The 23,959-nt window shown below is 43.6% G+C and overlaps 1 protein-coding gene and 1 pseudogene across 1 annotated transcript in view; both read right to left on the reverse strand.

The window, feature by feature from the left end:
- Positions 1–970: 970 nt before the first annotated feature.
- Positions 971–5,381, reverse strand: LOC147725094 (ATP synthase peripheral stalk subunit OSCP, mitochondrial pseudogene; annotated as a pseudogene).
- A 10,019-nt stretch (positions 5,382–15,400) lies between these two features.
- Positions 15,401–23,959, reverse strand: part of LOC147725095 (uromodulin-like) — a 215,732-nt gene continuing 207,173 nt past the window's right edge. Inside the window, exons 7-8 of the mRNA XM_086918168.1 lie at positions 15,681–15,840; positions 15,401–15,415 (exon numbers count right to left, since the gene is read on the reverse strand). Coding sequence (XP_086774294.1) covers positions 15,401–15,415; positions 15,681–15,840 — 175 coding nt within the window. The remainder of the gene's footprint in view (positions 15,416–15,680; positions 15,841–23,959) is intronic.

Here is a 23,959-nt window from a genome sequence, read left to right on the forward strand (position 1 = left end):
TAATAATAAAATAAGAAGATTTATTGACGTTTTGCTATATTTGTATTGTAAAGAGATTTCCTTTGGTTCATTGTACTTTGAATATAATTTTTTCAGTACCATTGAAGAACACAGAAGGGAACAACTTTTTATATTATGAAAGATTATTCGGACATTCTCTGTCCTCTCTGGGCTTCATGCGACTAACCTTACCGGCCCAGAGCACCCCTCAGCCAGCCTGAATTCCTACGAAAGCCCCAGCCTTCAGAAGCCCTCGTGCAGGCGGCGCGAGGGAAGGCGTTTCAAGCCAGAGAGAAAACACAGAAAAACATTGATCGCAGCATCATCATCCTCCATTAAAAAATCCATTGATTTTCACTTGGTGCAAGGGGATTTTTCTCACCTTTTCTTTCTCCCTCGTTAAGCGCACAAGATGGCTGCCAACATTTACTGGTTTGAATTGTTGGCAGCCAATTAGAGCTAAGCTCCCGTTCAGGTGTTAGGCTCCGTCCAGATATCAAAACATTTTATTTTTTGAATATCTCAGAAACTACTTAATGGATTTACACCATTTAACAAAAAGGTCTCTTTCCGAACCAAGGACTACCTTTTTGCCCAATTCGGTGTAATTCCGTTCAGCAGTTCGGGCTGTAGCCATGTCTAAAGTTTCCTATGGAAAATAACATGTGAAAAACATGTTTTGGGACCACCCTTTTTTCTCAGCCCCTGCTTGGCGAATCACCCCAAAACTTTCGAGACAGGAGCTGACTGGATCACCCCACTAGTTTATAGAATTTCGCCAAGATTCGCCATCTGGCGCCAAAGTTATTGAAAAAAGAAAAAACGCTTTTCCTATGGAAACTAGGTCCTAACTATAACTATCTACTGTCGACCGCCAGTAGATAATATATATATTGATTCAATACATCTAGGGGCTTCATGGTGAAATTGAACAGTGCGATAAAAATATCACTTTTACAGAAATATTTTCCTATGCGGTCTCCCACATAATTTTGCTCAGTTTCTGAATTTTTACTTTTGTTGACATATCCATATATTTATCACCAATGCTGATAAACATTTCGCCGAGGATTGCTGGATCAGTCTGGGTCTCCAGCTGCAGGACTTGTCCTTTAGCTAGAAATCCATTTAGAGCAGTTTTTAAATCAGCCAGTGTGGGCTCATCCAAAGGCCTTGCAGATGTGACAGAACAAAGTACTTCACCACGGTGAGCGCTCATAGTTTTACTGGAGGAAGCAATGATAGCCTCAGTGTTGCACAGGCGGCCATTCTCTGCCAGTAAGTTAACAAAGTTGACGGTGATGGGTGCAAGTTTCTCTTTTGCTAAAACGTCATTTAGACTCTTCTGTTTGAGAGCACATTTCACATGGGTATTGGTAATGAGAGCAAACATTTTGGATTCTTTTACTAAAGCCGATACTCTCGTGAGATCTTTCTTAAATTGGTCCAGTTTCTTTTCTTTTGAAGCAGAAGAATAAAGAGCAGTTGCATAGCGACCTTCCAGGCCAAACACGGAGATTGGAGGCTGGATCAAGTTTGCAACATTAATGGCCATGCTGGGGCTGAAGTTGAGCACCTACTGCTGGAGCCCGGCTGCTGCTGCTATATAATATATGTAAAACACACACACACAGACACTTTGCCTAGGATGGTTGGTTTTGGTTATCTTTTCTGTGCTGATGAATTAGACAGAGATGATCATTTGGCTTCAAACAATGCCACATTTAGATAATGAGGCTGCTTGTTTCCTAGCTAGAATAGTGATCTGATATGAGAGTGGGGGCCAGTGTGTTCCTGGCACACCAATTGAGTGCCCCGCCCTAGTTGGCCATCTGAGCTGTTGTGCATATTCTACTTGCCCACCATGCGCCTGGGCCTGCAGGGAGCTCAACACATGGAAAGCAACGGACAATAATGTTTTGTTACATAATGTATTCCAACACTTTACATATTACTCTTCTTAGCGTATGTATTTCCAGCTATATTAAAAATGTGTCGCTCTACTAGAACTTATATCTCTGAATGAGTTTGTATTTGCAGTAAAAAAAAGATACATCTCAACAACTCCATACCCAAGTAAACATATATTTAAACTTGACCTTTTTGCTAAATAAACTTAAAAATATAAAATAGCAAAATATGTATAAAACACTCTTCAACTTACGTCTCTTTACATGTACTATCTGAAAGAAAACACTATGGGCCCGATGGAGGTCGGTCGGTAACGGCCGAAAATCGGTATTTTCGGCCGTTACCGATCGGTAAATAGGAGATAGGCATGTAGGGGGCATTATTTTACCGAATCGGTAAAATTACCAATTCGGTAATTTTACTGATTCGGTAAAATAAAAAATCGGTAAATTTACCGAATCTGAGCCACCCATATGTAAGTGGGACTCTTCGGAGTCCCAAGAGCCTTACCGAATCGGTATTTTACCATCAAATCCAATTTGATGGTAAAATACCGATTCCGGTGTGCATGCACATGTGTGCATGCACACCTATGCCATGTGACAGGCAGACCTGCCCTTAGGGCATGTATGCCTGCCACATGGCACCCGAGCCTGTTTTGGGGGTGCCAGAGGGTGTCAAAGTGACACTCCTGCACCCTTGTGAAAATCGGTATTTACCGATTCGGTAATTCGGTAAGGCCCATTCATTCCAATGGGCTTCAAAGCCCATAGGAATGAATGGGCATTACCGATTTGGTATTTACGGAATCGGTAAATACCGAATTCATCCGATTCGGTATTCCAGCACATCTGGAATACCTACATGTCGACCCCATAGATTTACCGATTTTTAATTACCAAATCGGTAAAATTCGGTAATTTAAAATCGGTAAATCTATTTCACCTACATCTGGCCCTAGGACTTAAAAAAGTGACATACTGCCTGAAAAGATACAAGTATCACAAACAAGAAAGTTATATGAATTAATATAAACGTATCCAAATAGTGAATACAAATTAGCCAGATAACCTCAAGCTCTACAAACTAACAAGAAATTAACATTTAAAATTAAATGGATGGTTTATTTCCTCTAACAGAAATGAAAGCACCTGCTCCTTATTAGAACATCCCCAACAGAAAATCTGCAAAACAGTGTAAAACAACGTTTAAATATAGTATATATTTATACGATCACACTACTTACAGACACAATGACAGAAACAGCCAAATACATAACATCACAAAAAGGTAAGCAGTTATTAAGGGCCTTATTCTTTTGGTGTCTTCGGCTGGGATCGTCGCCGCCATGGTCTCAGGAAGACCGCTAAACCTGTGATTCATCCACCCGCCAGATTTTAAATTGAATCCAAGACAGGTGGGCAGTGCGGTGGCAGTCTGTTTGGCTCATAGGAGAGCCTAACAAGCAGACTGCCACTGTGAGAGAGCCTGCTTCATATGTACATACAATGTGTGGCATATATCATGGACGTCACACGGCGCATGCACCAAAAGGCAATTGTAGGGGGGCGCAACATGTGTCCCCCTCAAATAACCTAAAATCAGATATGCCTGGGGACCCTGTTTAGGGCCCCCTCCTTGTCTTTTCGCCAGCTTTTTCATGGCAAGATCAGAACCATGAAAAAGCTTGTGGACGTGAAACTCACAATATGACCACTGCACTCTAAATACAACCGTCTGAGTGAAGTGGTCGGACTGCTATTGCGAGTACAGCAGTCCCAAGACTGCTCTACTTATAATAGGCCCCTAAGTCACATAGGCTACACCTATAACCAAGAAAGTGTATCAACAAAAAATGTAACAGGAAATGTACCAAAAATTATTCTGATGCATGATATGGAAGGGCATCTTCAAAAGATGATGTTGTCATTCATGTAAGAAAACACCACCACCCCCCAAATGTGACAGACATAGAACTAAGAGAGGTGTTGGAGGATATAAGAGAAGCTAGCATTAGCTCCCAGGAAACAACAATCATAATTCTCCACAAATATATGCTTGAAGTCCCCAAACACATCACCTTTCAACTACCACCTATGAACACTTTAAAATGTTTTATTGCAGGAACTAAAAAAGCCAGCAGTGATACTCCTCCTGTCTCTAGGAAGACACCAGCACCCAGAAATACCTTAAAATTTAACAATGACACATATGGCTTGATTACGATGCTGGTGCACTGAGCTTATGTCTGATGTCTTGGCGGGCGTTTTACAATTTGCTAAAGCCAGGACGTTTCCCCACCAGTATTACGATTCAACTACTGCTACTTTGTCGATCACATGTACAGTGGAGCACATACCCCCAATATGTCACTACATTTGTGTACAAAAATCACAGAAAACATGTGTAGTGAACTGTAGTAAGTTACTTCTCTACTGTTCTCCACTGAATAGAATGTACCATGACATCATGGAATGCCTGGGTGTCTCTCTGTGCTCATAGTGTCAGTTGGTCAACTCAGGCTGAGCTGCTAGGATCTGCTCCTGGTGGAGCTTTATCTATACTTCCTATCTTCTCCTACTTACCAATCCTAGAACCAAAGTACAATAAAGGATTATCTACTTATACAGTTGGGCTGTTCATCTTCCTTTACAACAATTTGGCGATGATCTTAAAGAACCACCGCGTGACGAAAAGACAACTAAGGAACCAAGGAACTAAAAGACAAGGAACCAAGGACATTAAGGACTTTCAAAATGTTAATTGAAACTCAAAGGTAATGCCCCAGCCAGCCCCACCAGTGTCCTGCACTACCTGGACAGCCTGCAACCTCGGCGTATCTTATGAAATCTTCAAAGACCCTGCTGTCATTTGAAAGTCTGCTGCTACAGTCTCTCCAGCAACAAGTTTCGCCGTGGCACAACAGGTTTGTGCACCCTGCTGGTTTCGCTGCCCTCTCTGGGTCTTGCATTGGGAAGCATCGCAGTTTGACAGCAAGTCTTGTAAGTAAAGTGTCTATCAACGTGAACAGGTTTGCGTGTGGTAATTGACCTCCCAACAGCCTCCTATTTCAGGAGGAGCCGCTGACTGTCTTGAAGTGTTAAGCAACATCTTTGATGAACACAAACAGAGGCTAACATATGTGCGTGTTCTGAGAGTGAATGTTTATTCTTGTGCCGTGCATCGTAAACCTTTGCAGTGTCAGCTGTGCCACTTGTGACCTTGGGCAATTTCCCCTGTTTCTTTAACAGTTGTGGCATCTTTCATGACTCTGCACCATGGCAAACATTTATACCTGGTTTAATTTTAAACCGCATGCACGTGCACCTTACCGGTCTCTTGGTGCCACGCGGAGGCAGGAGGAATCCACAATGACGTTCTTCTTCCCTAGTTCGCAGCTGACCAGTGATGCCTGCTTGCAACAGCGCACGGTGAGCCACACGGCGCCGCATCAGGAAGCGTGCCGCCATTTTGTGCCTGGCTACAGCACAACTACTATGAACTATTACTTGGAGCTCCTGTCTGCCAACCACATTTTTCTTGTGGCTTTCAACCTAAAGGCTGCAACACTTCTCCACGCTGATGTCTCGTGCTTGGCCTCAGCATATCGTCTTAGAAGAGTAATTGTGAGCCTCTTCTTCAATCACGTTTATTTTTGTTGTCTGTTTACCGCAATCCTTGCTGCCTTGAATGCGCGGTGCCTACACTCATTGTTAGCGATATGTCACAAGCAAAGTCAATACTAGGCAAGCACCAAGAACATGTTGTCAGTTCCAGAGAATGTAACAAAGCTAGTCTCGCCTTGTCTGCTACAGGTCACAATGCCTTTGACAATGTATGCGATGTCTCGTCCATACTGGTGGGGGACAACTCTCCTGGAGCTACATGGAGCAACACCTAACGAGCAAGGAACCAGTTTCTCATCGGTGACGACTTCTGGTGAGAGACCGCTCACCAGTGTTAAAGATCTTTCTCTTTGTTTGTTTATTTATCATTACTATGCATGTTTTGATGCATGTGCAATTTAGAGCATTAGTTCTTGTTCTTATTACCCTACTTATAGGAGGTTTCTACAGTAATTACCCCATGTGTACCCTTTTTATGGGGAGGTGGTGTGGGCAGTCACTGCCTTATTCCAGTTAGTTTTTGCTCTTAGGGGAGGTTGCTTGGTTTTCTAGGGTGACAAACGTTTATTCTGTAGTGTACCCTACTTTGGGGAGGTGGTGTGAGTGATTAGCGCCTCATCTAGTTTCAAGGGTCATTACTCTTTGTGTACCCTTTATGTGTGGGCGTTCAGTGTCTCATTCCAATTCTAATGGCCAATATCCCTGGTATACTCTACTTAGGGGATGGTGTGTAATTTTCCAGGCCCTGTGGTGTATCCTTCTAGGTTTACCCTACTTAGGGGAGGTTGTGGGGTATGTGGGTAGTCAGTGCCCATATCACTTCCTAGGTGAGTACCCTGTGGTGTACCCTACTTTGGGGAGGTTGCATTGTTTGGGGGTAGTCAATGCCCCATACCAGTTCCCAGTGGTATACCCTACTAAGGGGAGGTTGAGTAGTTTTCCATGGTGAGTATCCCGTGGTGTACCCTACTTAGGGGAGGTGGTGTCATTTTCCGAGGTGAGTACCCTGTGTTGTTCTCTTGTTTGGGGAAATGTGTGTTGGCAGTCCCAAAGGGATACTACCTATGGAGAATCCTTTTCATGTTGACACTATGCTCCGGTCGATGTCCTCTTGCTTGGAACTCATGGCCAAGGGTTTCATGTTGGTAGGACTTTGAGGGAGAAGCTTTTCTCTAGTGTTTAGATCTCTTCCGTTAATCTTAATGGATCTTAATCCTAGTTTTCAGTGTCAGCATGCCTTCTAACCTGGGGAACTTTTGTTTTTTTCCAGAGTGTTTCCTCTTGTGTATTTCTGTTGAGGAGGTTACACTCTTCTGGTTATCTAGAGTGAATCTTATCCCTGTTGTTTTTTTGGGGGTATGTTGTTTTCTCCCAAGGGTCAGTGTCTACACCCACCTTTGTTTACCAGGGTGCCTACCCTGTGGTGTTCCCATGTATGGGGAGGTTGTGGGGGTGACCACCCTTCTTTGTTGCATTGGTTTATATTCATCTGAACCATGCTTTGTTTTTCCCTAAGGGAGGGGGATGGGGCGTGTAGTAGTAATGATATTTGCAATTTCAAAGTATTCAAATATTTCTGGATCTTATTGTATTTATGCTCATGCTAATGGTATTTCTGATACCTCATGTAATACACTATTAGATATGTATTGTATTGTATTGTATTGTATTTATCATTTATATAGCGCAAAACTGCCACCCTATGGGTATCCTGGTGCTTAGACTTCAGACTAGTCAGCACAAAGAACAACCTGAGCTGGTAGGGGAGATCTACTTTTCCGCTCATGGAAATAACCAGGTTTTCAGACTCTTTCTGAAACATGACTGAGTCGGCCTATCTGATAGTCTGAGAAAGGTCGTTCCAGAGACGTGTGGCTGCCACACCGAAGGCTCTGCACCCCATCCTAGTTTTTTTAAATCTTGTCGTTCTTATTCGACTCGCATTGGAGGAGCGGAGCTGTCTTTTCGGGTTATGATAAGTAAATCTTTCCTGTAGTGGGATGGGTACCATGCCATGCGCTGCTATATACACAATACAGAGAGATTTAAAACACACTCTCTCTTTAACAGGCAGCCACTGTAAGTTGTATAACACAAAAAACAGGGGGGTCTCCCAGCTTAGTTATGTGGCTGCACTGTCAGTCCCAGTTAACAGAATCTTGGGGTGGATAAGTCACATCAAGACAGCTTATTTCAAAACAAGGTGAACACTATATGTATAGGAAAGACCAATACGGTACAGATCATTCATACATGGTTGCCAAATCCAAAACAATTAGCAACGGGTTACCATCAAATTGACTCAATGATCAGTCCTATCATATGGCCAAACCCCGGTGCAAATCAGGCTAGTTCCCTGATCATTGGGACTTCAAGCGCCGCACCATTAGTTGCTGGTCAAGGATTTGGTCCACCCATACAAACAGACCAACAATGATGGCTGATCTTTGATGGTAAAGTGAGAAACCGTGCAGCAGAAAAAATAGTGACTTTAAAATAGGATGGAGTGACCTCCTATTTCTAACTTTATTCAACGGACGAACCACACCTCCTAATTAAAAACATAGAACAGTGCAAAAAAAAAGGACAGTCAACAAATATCTGTCTAATAACGGGCCAACATGTTTCTGCCTAGCGGGTATTTTATCCCATGGCATTCGTCAGGGCCTCTGTTCTTACAATAGTTGCACTAAGTAGTGATGAAACAAAAGAAACACCACCACTACCAAAGTGAAAAAGTAGGATGTATAAGTGTTGAGTACGATACAACCTGTACCAACCAATGACATTAACCCTCCATGTCAGATAGGAAATACGAATTCTATGGAGGAAAATGCATAGTCATTATAAACTTACTATGTCAATCACCTATACAATGTGTTTCACCAAAAACAGTTTCAAAGAAAATATTGTATTTATGCTCACCCTTCATGGTAGGGAAATGGACCTCATCTCACCTGGACCTTGCTCAGGTTCTACGAGGCCCAGCACTACATAAATATAAGAGGTAAAACAGAAGTAGAGCACCCATAGAACATAATTTCACAGTCTATTCCAGTGCCCAACATTCCTGTCCATTAGATCCCCTTATCTCTAGGGACCAACATGTGAGGAGACTCTAGTAACTGAACTATGTGTGCCCAGCCCCTTGGACTCCCAGGTCTACCTTCCAACACAAATATATCCTCATAGAGGTTAATTATCTATTCATAGTGGGACTACTACTGAGTTGCAGACTCTAACAACAACATTCTTTCTGGCTGTGTTATTCACACTGAGCTTCCTGTGGCTTCTCATACAATGAACCAGCTATAGACTCACCTATCCGTCGGTACCTCAAAGCTCACATCTGAGTCTTGGGGGAGGTACTCGCGAGATCTCGACACGAGACAAAGTCCCTTGCATTTGGGAAAGCACTGTCCCTAATGCGAGTGGTTGCGCGACACACCCAGCGGAAATGCCGAGTGCATCACATTATTGGTCACGTTGATTGGATCACTGCCATTGATCGGAGCTGGTTGAACGACCGGAAGCTGTAATAGACCCTCGATCATCACTGTATAATATCAACTAACGAACTACCAAAATGGGGCTGATGACCTCATGCTTTAGTTTAGAGCACACATTCCCGCGAGATTTCAAGTGTACAGTAGTGCGCTTTTAACTTTACAACAAACTGGGTTAATAATAATGCTTTCTGGTTATTTGCTACCAATTCAGCAGAGATAAGCACTGGGGATGGTAAAATAATCGCTCTTGAGAGTAAAGAACTGCCATTTATTGTTGCTATTCTGACAAGTGAGGCGTAGGGTTACAATACCAACAAACCCCGAGTTAATTATTTAAGGAGAGACCATCTACAGGTCGGTACCTCCCCCAAGACTCAGATGTGAGCTTTGAGGTACCGATGGATAGGTGACTCTATAGCTGGTTCATTATATGAGAAGCCACAGGAAGCTCAGTATGGATAACACAGCCAGAAAGAATGTTATTGTTAGAGTCTGCAACTCAGTAGTAGTCCCACTATGAATAGATAATTAACCTCTATGAGGATATATTTGTGTTGGAAGGTAGACCTGGGAGTCCAAGGGGCTGGGCACACATAGTTCAGTTACTAGAGTCTCCTCACATGGACAGGAATGTTGGGCACTGGAATAGACTGTGAAATTATGTTCTATGGGTGCTCTACTTCTGTTTTACCTCTTATATTCATGTAGTGCGGGGCCTCGTAGAACCTGAGCAAGGTCCAGGTGGGGTGAGGTCCATTTCCCTACCATGAAGGGTGAGCATAAATACAATATTTTCTTTGAAACTGTTTTTGGTGAAACACATTGTATAGGTGATTGACATAGTAAGTTGATAATGACTATGCATTTTCCTCCATAGAATTCGTATTTCCTATCTGACATGGAGGGTTAATGTCATTGGTTGGTACAGGTTGTATCGTACTCAACCCTTTTACATCCTACTATTTCACTTTGGTAGTGGTGGTGTTTCTTTTGTTTCATCACTACTTAGTGCAACTATTGTAAGAACAGAGGCCCTGACGAATGCCATGGGATAAAATACCCGCTAGGCAGAAACATGTTGGCCCGTTATTAGACAGATATTTGTTGACTGTCCTTTTTTTTTGCACTGTTCTATGTTTTTAATTAGGAGGTGTGGTTCGTCCGTAGAATAAAGTTAGAAATAGGAGGACACTCCATCCTATTTTAAAGTCACTATTTTTTCTGTTGCACGGTTTCTCACTTTACCATCAAAGATCAGCCATCATTGTTGGTCTGTTTGTATGGGTGGACCAAATCCTTGACCAGCAACTAATGGTGCGGCGCATGAAGTCCCAATGATCAGGGGACTAGCCTCATTTGCACCCGGGTTTGGCCATATGATAGGACTGATCATTGAGTCAATTTGATGGTAACCCTTTGCTAATTGTTTTGGATTTGTCAACCATGTATGAATGATCTGTAACGTGTTGGTCTTTCCTATACATATAGTGTTCACCTTGTTTTGAAATAAGCTGATGTGACTTATCCACGCCGAGATTCTTTTAACTCGGACTGACAGTGCAGCCACATAACTAAGCTGGTAGACCCCCCTGTTTTTTGTGTTATACATATGTAAGTAGCTGGGGATAATAATCAGGTAGGGGTCTTTAAATTAAATATCCCTTGGACCCTCTCTAAACGGTTTAGTTGTTGAGCCACTGTAAGTTCTCAGGGCATCGGTTTTGGGAATGCCCTGCGGTGCCTGTTCAGTGCCAGCTTGGCTGCCAAAGACTGGACTCTGCAATCTCTGTAGAATGTACTGTGGTGCACCCAAGTACAGGGCATTGCAGTAGTCCAATCTACTAGGAGTTACGCGCCTTACCACAAGCGAGCGGGTATCTTTGGGCAGAAGCGGGAGGATCTGGCGTAGCATCCGTAATAGAGAGAAGCAAACCTTAGCAGTTTTGTTTGCTTGGGACTCCATTTGAAGACCACCATCCAGTAATACCCCAAATTGTGCACCATTTTGGCAGGAGCTAGAGGGCCTTCCTCTGGGATGAGCTTAAACTCCAGCTTAGGGTACTGCTGCAGGCTGGTAGGCGGGTAAAATATAACCTATTTTTCCGCTGTTAAATTGCAGAGAGGCTGCCACACCACCACCAGTTTTACCCGTCGCCCTATTAGCATAGAGGATTTATTAGCCGGGGGGTATTGCTGCCAAGATGTCGGGGTTGGAGTCCATGTTTAGCCACGTTTCAGATAAAAGTAAGATGTCGGGTCTTTTGGCGTCGAGCCTATGGAAAATTTCGAGCTGGTGCTTTACCAGGGAGCGCGTGTTTAGATATATGATGGCCAGAGGGCCAGTTGCCCGGGTGGGAGACATAACAGGGGCTGAGGATTGGCTTTGCGGCGTGGAAGGTCTAGGCCCCATGTCCTGTGAAAGATACATGAGGAGAGGGTCGCTAGGATGCAGAATCCCTTCTTTACTCATGGCTAGCTTGGTGATGGGGTTTAAAGCCCATTTGCCCCTTAGGTTGTGAAGTTCCCGAGAAGTGTAGGAGATCAAATGGTCATTATTGCTGGCCCCTGGTCCCAGTCAGGCGCGGACGGGCGCAGACGGGCTTGGCTTTGGCGCGCCTTTGGCGCGCCTTCGGTGCTCGGCCGGCGCGCCCGCTGCGTGGTCTTGACATGGGCTGAGTAAGTACCCCTGGGGGAAGTGGTCAGGAGGGGCGTGTCTCGCTCTCCTCGGTCCGCCCTCCACACAAACAGCGATCTGCTGCGGTGGACCGGGGTCGGAGCAGGAGGCGTGCGGCGTGAGGCGTGAGGAGGGAAATGGAGGCTTTGTGGTACAGGTATTTCCCCTTTACAGTTCAAAGTGCAAGTGCAAGTTTAAAATTAAAATAAACGAACACACATGCAGACAAACACAAGGATACGGCCAACACAATCAGCGCACAATGCTTCAGCGGCGCGTCACGAATGCTATGGACCTTATGTAGGAATTAGCTGGTAGACAGCATCATGGGGGCGTGTCTTGCTCTCCTCGGTCCGCCTTCCACACAAACAGTGATCAGCTGCGTTGGACCGGGGTCGGAGTGGGAGGCGTGCGGTGTGAGGAGGGAAATGAAGGCTTTGTGGTACAGGTATTTCCCCTTTACAGTTCAAAGTGCAAGTGCAAGTTTAAAATTAAAATAAACGAACACACACGCAGACAAACACAAGGATACGGCCCACACAATCAGCGCACAATGCTTCAGCGGCGCGTCACGAAGGCTATGGACCATATGTATTAATTAGCAGGGAGACAGCATCAGGGGGGCGTGTCTAGCTCTCCTTGGTCCGCCCTCCACACAAACAGCGATCAGCTGCGTTGGACCGGGGTCGGAGCAGGGCGGGACACGTGCGGCGGGAAATGGAGGCTTTGTGGTACAGGTATTTCCCTTTTATATTTCAAAGTGAAAGTGCAAGTTGAAAATGAAAATAAACGAACACACACAGAGACAAACACAAGGATACGGCCAACACAATCAGCGCACAATGCTTCAGCGGTGCGTCGCGAAGGCTATGGACCTTATGTAGGAATTAGCTGGGAGACAGCGTCAGGGGGGCATGTCTCGCTCTCCTCGGTCCGCCCTCCATACAAACAGCGATCAGCTGCGGTAGACCGGGGTCGGAGCGGGAGGCATGCGGCGAGAGGAGGGTAATGGAGGGTTTGTGGTACAGGTATTTCCCCTTTACAGTTCAAAGTGCAAGTGCAAATTTAAAATTAAAATAAATGAACACACACGCAGACAAACACAAGGATACGGCCAACACAATCAGCACACAATGCTTCAGTGGCGCGAAGGCTATGGACCTTATGTAGGAATTAGCTGGGAGACAGCGTCAGGGGGGCGTGTCTCGCTCTCCTCGGTCTGCCCTCCACACAAACAGCGATCAGCTGCAGTGGACCGGGGTCGGAGCGGGAGGTGTGCGGCGTGAGGAGGGAAATGGAAGCTTCGTGGTACAGGTATTTCTCCTTTACAGTTCAAAGTGCAAGTGCAAGTTTAAAATTAAAATAAACCAACACACACGCAGACAAACACAAGGATACGGCCAACACAATCAGCGCACAATGCTTCAGCTGTATCAAATATGTATCACTGTATCAAATATGTGTATCTCATTGTTATACTTTCATGTAAATGTTATATTTGAGGTATCTTACTTATCTTCCTCTCTATTTATGCTGTCATTACCTAAGGAAGGAGGATGTGTAGTAAATTACTTCTCTACTGTTCTCCACTGAATAGAATGTACCATGACATCATGGAATGCCTGGGTGTCTCTCTGTGCTCATAGTGTCATTTGGTCAACTCAGGCTGAGCTGCTAGGATCTGCTCCTGGTGGGGCTTTATCTATACTTCCTATCTTCTCCTACTTACCTATCCTAGAACCAAGCTACAATAAAGGATTATCTACTTATACAGTTGGACATGTACACACATGACTGAAGTATGTGGGGATATGCCATGTGCAACATGTACCTTATTGCTGGAGCTTGAAAAAATGTGCACAGCACAGTCAATGGAGATACATACTGCTTAAGGACTTTTCTGGATTCTGGCACCCACAGTATCGTATTCATTGGGGTGCAACTGTTAAGGTGTACGGGAGACCTGGAGGAAGGGATCAACAATGGAGACTGCTGAAGAAAAGCGGATTTAGGTGAGTATATGTACAACAAATCCATTGTTTTGACGACTTAAGGCAGTCAGTCGGACCGCCATGCTTGGGTCATCGGAAATACACATCAGAATACGGATAGCTGTAGGAGAACCCTGTACTGCCCAATGCATGCTATTTTTCTCCGACCACCATCTGGGCAGTCGGAGAAAGGTTGTCGGAGTCAGCAGTCTTTCAGTGGTCAGTCATAATATTGGATAAATGCATCATAATTCTTCGGCCAGACCGACCGCTTCAGATGAAACTGTGGTGGTCCAACAACCACTGATAGGACCGTGTAAGTCAGTCCGACAGGCATCAAAATCAGGCCCATAACGAGGATCATTTCCTTTTATATGACAACCTAAACCGGCTCCTATTGACTTCTATGGCAGTGCGACCAAACCAAGCCCGGCAGCAAGCAGCCACATCGTACTCACTCGGACGGACTACAGGAGTCCAGCTCGGTCAAAAACACTCCGGATCTGGCTCAGGCGGAGAGCTTTCCGACCCAGATCGGAATCGGCCCCTCTGTGTACAAGATTCTACAAACAGCCAATTTGCCTTTGAAATAAAAGAGAAGGAAGACACTAGCCTGTGCCCCTGTCACAGAGATAGCCAACCACTACAATTTGTTAAAAGATATCCTTTTCTACCAACAAAATGAAGACAAACTAAGCCCTCTAATGGATTATTTTGAATACACATGGGTTAGCAGACTGCATGCCATCAGACACAGATGCCAACCCAAATTCCAAATACCATGGTGGAATGTCTATGACATCACCTTGTCACAGGAAACTGAAACACACAAAGCAGGGGAAGGACGGCATTATGCCTTCCATTCCACACGAGGCAGAACCCAACATACACTCTACAAATGTATAAAACCATTATAAAGAAACCTCAGCTACCAACAACTATGATTGGATCAATGTTTAAAGCAAATTGCACCTAAACTTAGCAAACAAACAAAAATAATTTACCCCATGCTACAATTTAAAGTCAAACTCATCAAATGCAACAAAGAAATAGGTTACTTAGAAATAATAGCAAAAGGCATACTATAAAACCAATAGCAACCTATTAAAGTTCTGAAAATTTTTAATATAAATAATAATTCTATTTTATTACATTAGTCTAAAAAATAAATAAAACTTAAACCTCTACATTTTTTAAACAAAAAAAGTAAAAATTCCCAACTGAAAAAAAACTTAATCTATCACATAAAATAAATGCAACACATAAACCTCACAATTCCAAGTAACGATCACATAATATATAAACCAACAAATAAATATAACATTTCTTACCGAAAAGAAATGAAATAAATATGACTTTCAGTTCTATAGTGGCAAATTTCTCTCTGTATGGACATAGTCAAAAATAATAATCCACCAAAAATGGGAATAATGTTGTCCAAAACAGCCCCCCCAAAAAAAGAAAATAGATCCAATAGGGATCCCTTGATGCAATCCAAAGTACCTAGGATCCATAATAAAAAAAAATTGTTTAAATAAATAAAAGCTCTAGGTGAGACATTTGAGAATTAGTTCAGGGGGTGTCGTTCCTACCTCAACTAATAATATAAATCCTTATCAGGGTGAACTACCAAAGTCACCAAATAGACCTGAGCTTGATTCCTGTCAGGCTTAACTTGGATGAAAGTATTTATGCAGTACCAAACTGTAGTAAAGTCATGACACAACACAATAATGACTTAAACCCAATTTAGAAAAATAAAGAATATTTAATTGTGTTTGAACATTCATGGGTCTCGCTGTTTTTTACTTTGATTTCCTTTAGTTGGGCTTCCTAGAGCTTTTATTTATTTAAACAATGCCAATAACTCAGTGTGACTGTGCCCACACCTGCTTCTATTGGGGCTCATGCACCTGCTTGATTAAAAATGAATTTACATTTTATTTCTGCATCAACCCTCATCACTTACCTGGCAGGTATTTGACGGTGTGATTGGGCACAGGGACACATCACACTTCATATATACTTCAGACTGCTCTTTAAAGATGAAGGTCTCTATCTCAAACATGACTTGCAGGGAGTGGCCATTTTGAATCACATGTACGTTCACGTCCTGGGTCACTGCACAGCTGCAAAGAGAAGAGCATTGTGAAGGTAACATTAAAAGACTGCTTATAAAGCACAACACCCCTAAAGGAAGCTGACCCACGATTTGGGCTTAATTGCCCTACAAGGGCACTGGGTGAGATGTCCTTATTGTACAGATATTGTGTAAGTTTATGAAAGTGAAAGAGATTTTCAGTCCTTTTTATAAAATCAAAACTGATGTCTAACAAAGTAATTAGTTCTCAGGATGGGTTTGGTTTTCCATGTTTTATTAGTGACATGAATATGGGATTGTTTGCTTCTGAATCATGTATAAACAAATGTCACTTTCCATTTTTCTAGTTCCACTTTAATAGCACAAGGGGACTCAAAGCCAGCTTGTGTGTTAAACATCATTTTATTAATGTGTTGCTCCTTCCGGGTTTATATATAGCATTGATGGGGTTCTGTAGTCAGTTGGGCTCATGGGGCTACCAGCATAAGTACTGTTGCAGCTTGCCTGCAATTCCACTGTTTTTAAATGAGTTCACCAGGGTGGGGAGACACAGAGGCTCCCTTCCGGTTAGAATCTGAGATGCTGATTGCACAGGTTGATTTCACTATTGCATCAGCATCTATGGTCCACTGGAAATGTAGAACCATGCGTATGTGTTACCATGGCAGTTTGCTTCATAATTTAAAGGCCAAAACGTAGCATGCTACAAGGAGCAGGCAATGTAACTTACATTGGTTATTGGGGGCTTACTGTAAGGAGGATAGAATATAAGGGGAGAAAAGGTTGGAGATCAGAGTGCTAATCAATGAGTGAAGGAAGAGAAAACCTGATCAGTTCTTAATATTTTAACAACATATTTCTCACACAAGGGGGTGCAAGGGTGACTTAAATTCCAGAATTGCATTTACCAAGCTTCACAGGGCCACCTAGTGGTAAATGTGGAGTAATGCAAGGCAGCACAATTCGCTACTTGGTGCTACTCTGCCCCAGCAGGAGTTCCATAGGTGGAATGTGGGTGTTCCCATGCTCTCACCAATGGATGTTGGTGCATTCCTAGATTTACCATTAGTAGTACTCCAGGAAATGTGTCAAAATACTACACCTCCACAGTGGAAACGTAATGAGAAGAAATATGATTATTTCTCCTTGTTTTTCCTCTTTCTACACAAAGAAAGAGGAAAAAGCCTCAGAGGATTGTTTTTATGCAGGAAGGTGTCAGTTCCTGCACAAAACAAATCCTGCCTACAACGCAGGCACCCTTGCACCATGGTGCAAAGGTACCTGCATTGGCGCTCGCACCAGTTTGTGCACCAGCACAGACAGAGAGCAGGAAAGTGCTGAATAATAATAAATATTGCACATTCCTACCCACTCTCTTTCATGCAGCTGAGGGCAGGAAGGTGAATATTCAATATAATCCCCATAATGTATACAAAAAACCATTTAAAAAAGGAGAATACCCTCATAAATATTATAATCAAAAAAGGGAAAGTACATATCATCAGTCAAAACAGAGTAGGTAAATGTTGAACAAGGGGGCTATCTTGGGGCAAGTTGGAGTTTGCTGAGGCTCTGATCCAGAGGGAGACCATATAAATGGAACAGGCAGTCTGGATACCTCCCTGTATGTGAAGGAGTTATGTTGGTGACAATGTCAACCATGAGATGTCATTGAGTCCAACTACGTGGGTCTTGAGTCCATACACCCACTGCTGTTCTTTCAGTAAGAGAAAGTCAACTTAAATCAGGAATAGTTGAATTCATTTGGGGTTTTCAATGACCGTCCCCCTCATTATGTTCCCATTGTGCCCTTGTTTCAAAACGTCTGTAGTAAGTTAGATAGTAGTGCAGTGGCAATGCATATTGCGCCGATGTTCCATGATAGGTATCTAGACCTTGTGTATAGTCATGCATATCATCATCATTGAGCAGTTGATGGAATAAAACTTCTCACTCTATGTAAACTTCATTGACTACTAGAATCCATTTGACAGAATGAACAGAGAGACCCCCTGGAAGCTCCTCCACTACTATGGTGTACTAGATAAACTCATAAGAATTATCAGGAACTTTTGCGAGGGTATGGCCTGCAAGATAGTCCATGGAGGACAACTCACGGAAGCCTTCAAAGTGAGGAACGGAGTCCATCAGGGTTGTTTGCTCTTGACTTTTCTCTTCTTGCTGGCAATAGCCTGGATCATGAAGACATCCCCAGCAAGAAAAATAAATGGAACCCAGTGAACACCTTAGACACAGCTCGATGACCTGGACTTTTCAGATGACCTGGCCCTACTCTCATATACCCATGTGCAGATGCAAGTGAAGTGAATAAAACAAATTAGCACAATTTGGCCTCAACATCCACCAAAGGGAAAACCAAGATTCTGAATGCTAGCACGGAAAGCACAACTGCAGTCACTAGAAGAGGTTGAGGCCTTCACCTGGGCAGTGGCATGCAAGCAGGGTGGTGCAGATGCTGACATCAAGTGAGAGAGTTCATATTTGATGAATCTTGTTTTTTCTTCCGGAACCAGATACAATAGAGTTTTGTCATTTTGTATTGACATGTAGGGAACGTGAAAGTCTCCAGAAGAGCTCCCATTCACGGCCTGGTTCTGGTAGTAATCCGGTGTAAGAAAGTGCCCCTTTTATATGCTTACCCCTAAACATTTTACCCCAATGCTGATAGTTATGACTCTGAAAGGGCACAGGAGCCTGCTGCCTAGGCCCCTGTGACAGTGCTCTCACTAAAACATGATGTAGCAAATTGGTACTCCCAAATGACAAGGACTTTAACCCTCTTAGACGTCCATTGTAAAGTGGCACCAGGGGTACCCAGGTCATGGGTAATAAAGGGGTCACTAGGGCTAGAAGCACTATTTGTGCCACTCTGAGCGACCCAAGTAAACAGATGACAACCGGTATGTCATTGCAGACTGCAGGAACAGTGCAAACCAGAGTTTGCCCTCACCAAAGGACAAAGCACTATTTTTAATATATGTCAGTCAGCCCTAAGGTAGGCTTCCTTAAGCCCAGGAGGCAGGGTGCAGTATATTAAAGGTGTGGACATATAAATGTCTCTGTAGTAGCCCTTTTTATTAAGGACTACTATAAGGGATCAGCGGTCCATAGGATAACATGGACTGGTACTCGGGCCCCACTGAGTTCGCCAGCTACATCGTGAACCAACGAATAGGAGTTATGTTTGGTATCAAACCACTTGCCTTCTCAACCCTGACATGTTTCCAATATTGGGTTTGACGTGGCATGCACGCCAGTGGCTACCTTAGAGGTTGCATACCTGATTGCCCCAGCCTTTCCTGTGTCCTGGGTCGAAGCCTGCAGTTGCTACAGCCATGACAGGAATCTGAACTCTTGCCAAGAAGTGTGAACACTCCCAGGAGTCAGAAACAAAGGCTTGGCCAAGAAGGAGGTGACATCTCCCTCCCTGACAGGATGACTAGTGAAGAGACACATCAAGGCAGAAGGCTAGCCACACACCTAGGTTGGGCTACCTGGTCTGTACAGCCATGTAAGTTTTTTGCCTTTTATAGAAGTGCCACAATTGATGGTTCTGGGTAGGAAAGGTAACTCCCGGGATGTGGTCACCTCATGGGCAGGTTAGCCGATGGGGCAAGTAGCCCATTGGCCAATTGCAGCCACACCCCTTAAAAACCTAAAGCTAGGAATTATGGGGGACCCTTGACACCAGACCTTCAGATCTGTAAAGACTACAAAGAAGAGACCTGAGTCTGCAATAACAGGAGCTGCACAAATCAAAGGTGGGATACTCTGTAACAGTGACAACGCTCCTGGAACTGCACAACTGCAACTCGCTATGGCCCTAAGACCGGCTCCCCCAGGCAGAAGGACTCCTTTGAGAGCCAAATGGAACTCTAGACTCCCTTGGTCTAGTGGCACTAGTACACTGCAAACACTGGTAAAACAATGTCCCAGAAGAAACGGTTTCTTACCTGTAACTACTGTTCTCTCGTAGGAGTATTTTCATTATAAGTCATAAGCACTTGAATGATCCCGCCCACGTGGGGGGACCCCGGAGCACTACTTTAGATAAATCTTCTTAAGTGGATATTTATTGCCTTTCTTCAGGAAGGCCTGCAAAGATTCTTAAGAGATAGAAAGACAATAATGCAGCCTAAATCCATAGGCTACACTGCCCACATATTCATCTAAAATTGAACAAAGGAAGCAAGTTTACTACATTTTGTGTAGTTTTCTGTAGTATTAAACACACACAATAATCTCCTTCACAAAACCCCTTTTTCATGATAGAGCTGAAAGGAAAGGAAGGAGTAGCCCCATAGGCTGACATTATGTGTCTTTGTAAATAGAAGCTGTGCCTTTAAGATTCCAGAGACCAGCAGTATACCATCATGCACAGCCAGTGGCAATTACTTCAATTCATTTTTCCAGCTCCTGCTTTAAGGACCCTGGAGCACTGAGCTCGACCAATTTGGTGTTTCTCTTCAGAAATACACTTCTAAATGTAGCCAATAACTACATCACCCGACATCTTTGGTCTTTCTTTATGTTTTTCTGACAGAAAATGTGCAGATTTTTGTTAAAAAATGCCAGCTACTTTTGATAAGTGTTCAGACTGTGGTGGGAAGAAGGCCAAGACTGATCCTTACAGTGTGTGCTTAATTTGTCTTCCTGCTTCTCATGTCCCTGATTTCTGTTCAGTCTGTAAAATCTTCTCTAAGCGTAGTCTGCATGACAGAGAGAAGATCAGGCTTCAGAGAGCAGAGCAGCAAAGCAAACAGCAGGCCAAGTCTTCAGGTGGGACTTCAGTGAGAGGAGAGTGTCATTCTTCTACCAGGGCTCTGTCTTCAGCCTCTGGGGGGCCCCCGGCAGAAGAAGGGCTGAAAAACTGTGCATTTGACTATACATGGAAATCCCCTATGAAAGAACCAAAGAATCACTGACCATGGAGCCCTCGTAGGAATCGCCTAAAAGTAGATGGTCCAGTGCATTGTGGGGAAAGTATTCCTGACCTCCAGCAAGCTTCAGGCAACTTTCATTTTTCCCCAGACCTCTGGACATTCAAATGTCATCTTTCTGGACTTACCTTTTCAAAGAATTGTTGGTGACCATTCGGTTACCACCCCTTTACTCGACTCTTCAACAAGAGAGAACCATGCAACACCTTCAGTGGATGACGGCATTCGTTTTCTGCCCTGAATCATCTAAGAGGTAAATCCATCTCTCACGGGGCCCCCGTTTCAGCAGCAAGGAGAGCCAAGACAACCCTGCACCCAGGCCTTTTGCGCCACGTAAAATTGAACTGACTGTTATGGCTTTGTTTTGGAACCCAGATTTCCTTAAACCTCTGGGTTCCATGTAACCTGACCAACAAGTGACCGATAGTCACTAGTGCTTAGTGTACCAGTGCTTTTTCCCCATTGACTGCAATGGTAAAGTCCAGTTATAAGGATCCAACTGTGTTAATTAATTTTAGTCTCTAAATATATATACAAATATACCTTATTTGTATGAATTGGTGTTGGATTTTCTATCAGACATGTCAATTACTTATAGACATTATGGTACTCTGAAATGCCTAACACATTTTCCTCTAGTAAAGTCTACCTGCTATTTGCCACACCACTAGGCCATAATACTCAACTTTCCTACACCTGGTATTGAAATCTGAGTCAGAGTCTCTATCAAAATCTACATAACTTTATTGAAGCATAAAACGAAATACCACAACAAGTAGCTCACAGGAGAATTATAAACTGAAAGTTACAGAATGTTCCTGAGCACGATAATGTTCCAAGGAATACTACTTCCCAAACCACTCAAGTTGGGGTATGCAAATAAACTTTTCATTAGTAATACGGAGGCTGAACACTGTCAGCTTTGCAATTTCAGACGCACACATGGTCCGATCTCTATCTCTGGGACTAATAACAAAACTGGTTCCAAATCCAGGCCTTTTTGAGGAGCGTTAATAAACGCACGCTCCTTGACTCAACACAAAACCAAAATTGCTTTGATTATTCAAACTCTTAACTTAGACTACCTCTTTGTCACTGAGATATGGGCCTGGGAGAACTCTGGTTCCGACCTGGCAGATGCTGTCCCACCTGGCTATATCATTCTTAGATGTGACTGTCTAGACCGCAGAGGTGGCAGACTGGCCTTGGTAGCTCGGACCTCTCTTAGATGCACTCTGTGCATGATGGATGGTGACTCTGGCTCACCACTGGAGGTAGTTTTGTCTGGGATTAAGCTATCCAATCATTATAACTTCTCAAGTCTCCTTGTATACCGCGCGCCTGGCCCTAGAACCAGGTTTACAGAGTCATGCTGTAAAATATTGGAACCAGCTGGGTGGGTGATTGGTTGATTGAATTTAGAGTCTGTCCTACTCTTCCCATTACTGGGAAGGAGAGCTCTATTCTGAGCACCTTTCATTATAGGGGTCTGAATATGCTCACAGCTACTATATGGGAGGCTGCTTTGTGTACAGCGTGGGAGGGAAAGCATACTCTGCTCCCCTCCACGGCCGAGGGTTTCCACAACTGGACTAACAAGGCTCTTGATATTGCTGCCCCTTTTAAAAACTGAATCACTCAAAGCCCCATTGGTCCCATGGATTTCAAACCCCTTAGGCAGGAGTACTGCAGGCAAGAACGTAAATTGCTTAGGGACCCATGTTCTAGGGAAAAGGCTAAGCATAAATCCCTGCTACAGAAATATAAATATGCAAATTTTCAAGCCAAATCCCGCTTCTTTACTAAAAAGATACTATCAGCGGACAATCCATCTAGTATGCTCATCAGGGTCATCAAGGAGATCTCTGGGCCATCAGAAAATCAGTTGCAGTTCCCCTCCAAAGATTTTTGTGCTAGAGTAGCTACCTACTTTCAAGGCAAGGACCTCAAGATCTTCCAGGAGTTTAGTCCTACTAAAACTGAAGACCCTAAGGCCAAAGAGCTTGTTCAGGTCTGCGAGAGGCATGTAGTTAATTCCTGCCTTTCTTCCACAGCCCAGCCTCCGAATGATGCTGAGGACACACTCAGGGCAGTGAGAAGCTTGCCCTTCCTTCCCTCAAATTACTGCTCAACAAACCAAAGATCTTCTAATGGGCCTTAAACCCAGTGCTCCCTCAGACCCCCATATGCCTTCCTTACTTAAACTGGTTCCTGACCCTGTAGCCAATTCCCGGTGCAAAGTTATCAACAGTCTTCTATCCATGAACTACATGGACACCTGGAAAGAGGCTATTGTCTCACCACAAACGCCGACCCCTCAGAGCTTAAAAATTATCGCCCTATATCCCTTCTACCTGCCCGCCAAGATCGCAGAGAAATTCTAAACACAGTTCTTCCATAATGTATAGTACACTGTTGAACAAATACACGAAAAAGGATCCTGATCTACACACTTAGTAAAGTTCATAAGTGGTGATACGGACCACTTTTGAGTGTTCTGCCAGCCCAACTGGTAATTCAGTGTATTTTGGAAAAGGTCTGGGGCTAGAGCCTCTCTTCTTGAACATGGAACAGTCTTTGGGCTGTTTACTTGTCTTGGTGCAGTCTCTGAACTATTTTTGAGAGCTCTTTTGTTTGTAAATATGATTTACAATTGTTATTTACAATTGGTTTGGTTTGAGTTCAGTCTGTGGGCTGCCTCTTGTTTTTGTCCTAAATGTTGATTTGTGGTTTAATTGTGTGTTTGAATGTCTATGAGAATTGTTGATTGACACCATTGGTAATGCTTGTGAAGTACTTGTTTGAGTGTGTAGCGACTGTACTGTTTTGTATAAGGATGGCTTGTCTTTGCAAACTGTGGGGCATATTACCAAGGGGGTTTATCTCCGCTTTTTTGGCTTTAAAAGCCAAGAAAACGGGGATAAAAGTATCTCCCTATTACCTAGCTGTCGCTAACACCAGTTAGCGACAGCTAGTAGGAGATAGCGACCATCTTGTGCCCCACTTTGCATGTCAGTGATATTTATCACTAATGACATGCAAAGTGGGCGTGCCAAGATGTAAGCGACTGAAAACAGTCACTAACATCGCTATCTCCTATTACCAACTTTTGGAGATATTCGCGCTAAGCGCGAATATCTCCAAAAGCTAACACCTGCCCTGAGCAGTTCTTAGCCATGTTATCCA

The sequence above is a fragment of the Lissotriton vulgaris genome, chromosome 4_1 (genome assembly GCF_964263255.1).
Source record: "Lissotriton vulgaris chromosome 4_1, aLisVul1.2, whole genome shotgun sequence".
Taxonomy (NCBI): domain Eukaryota; kingdom Metazoa; phylum Chordata; class Amphibia; order Caudata; family Salamandridae; genus Lissotriton; species Lissotriton vulgaris.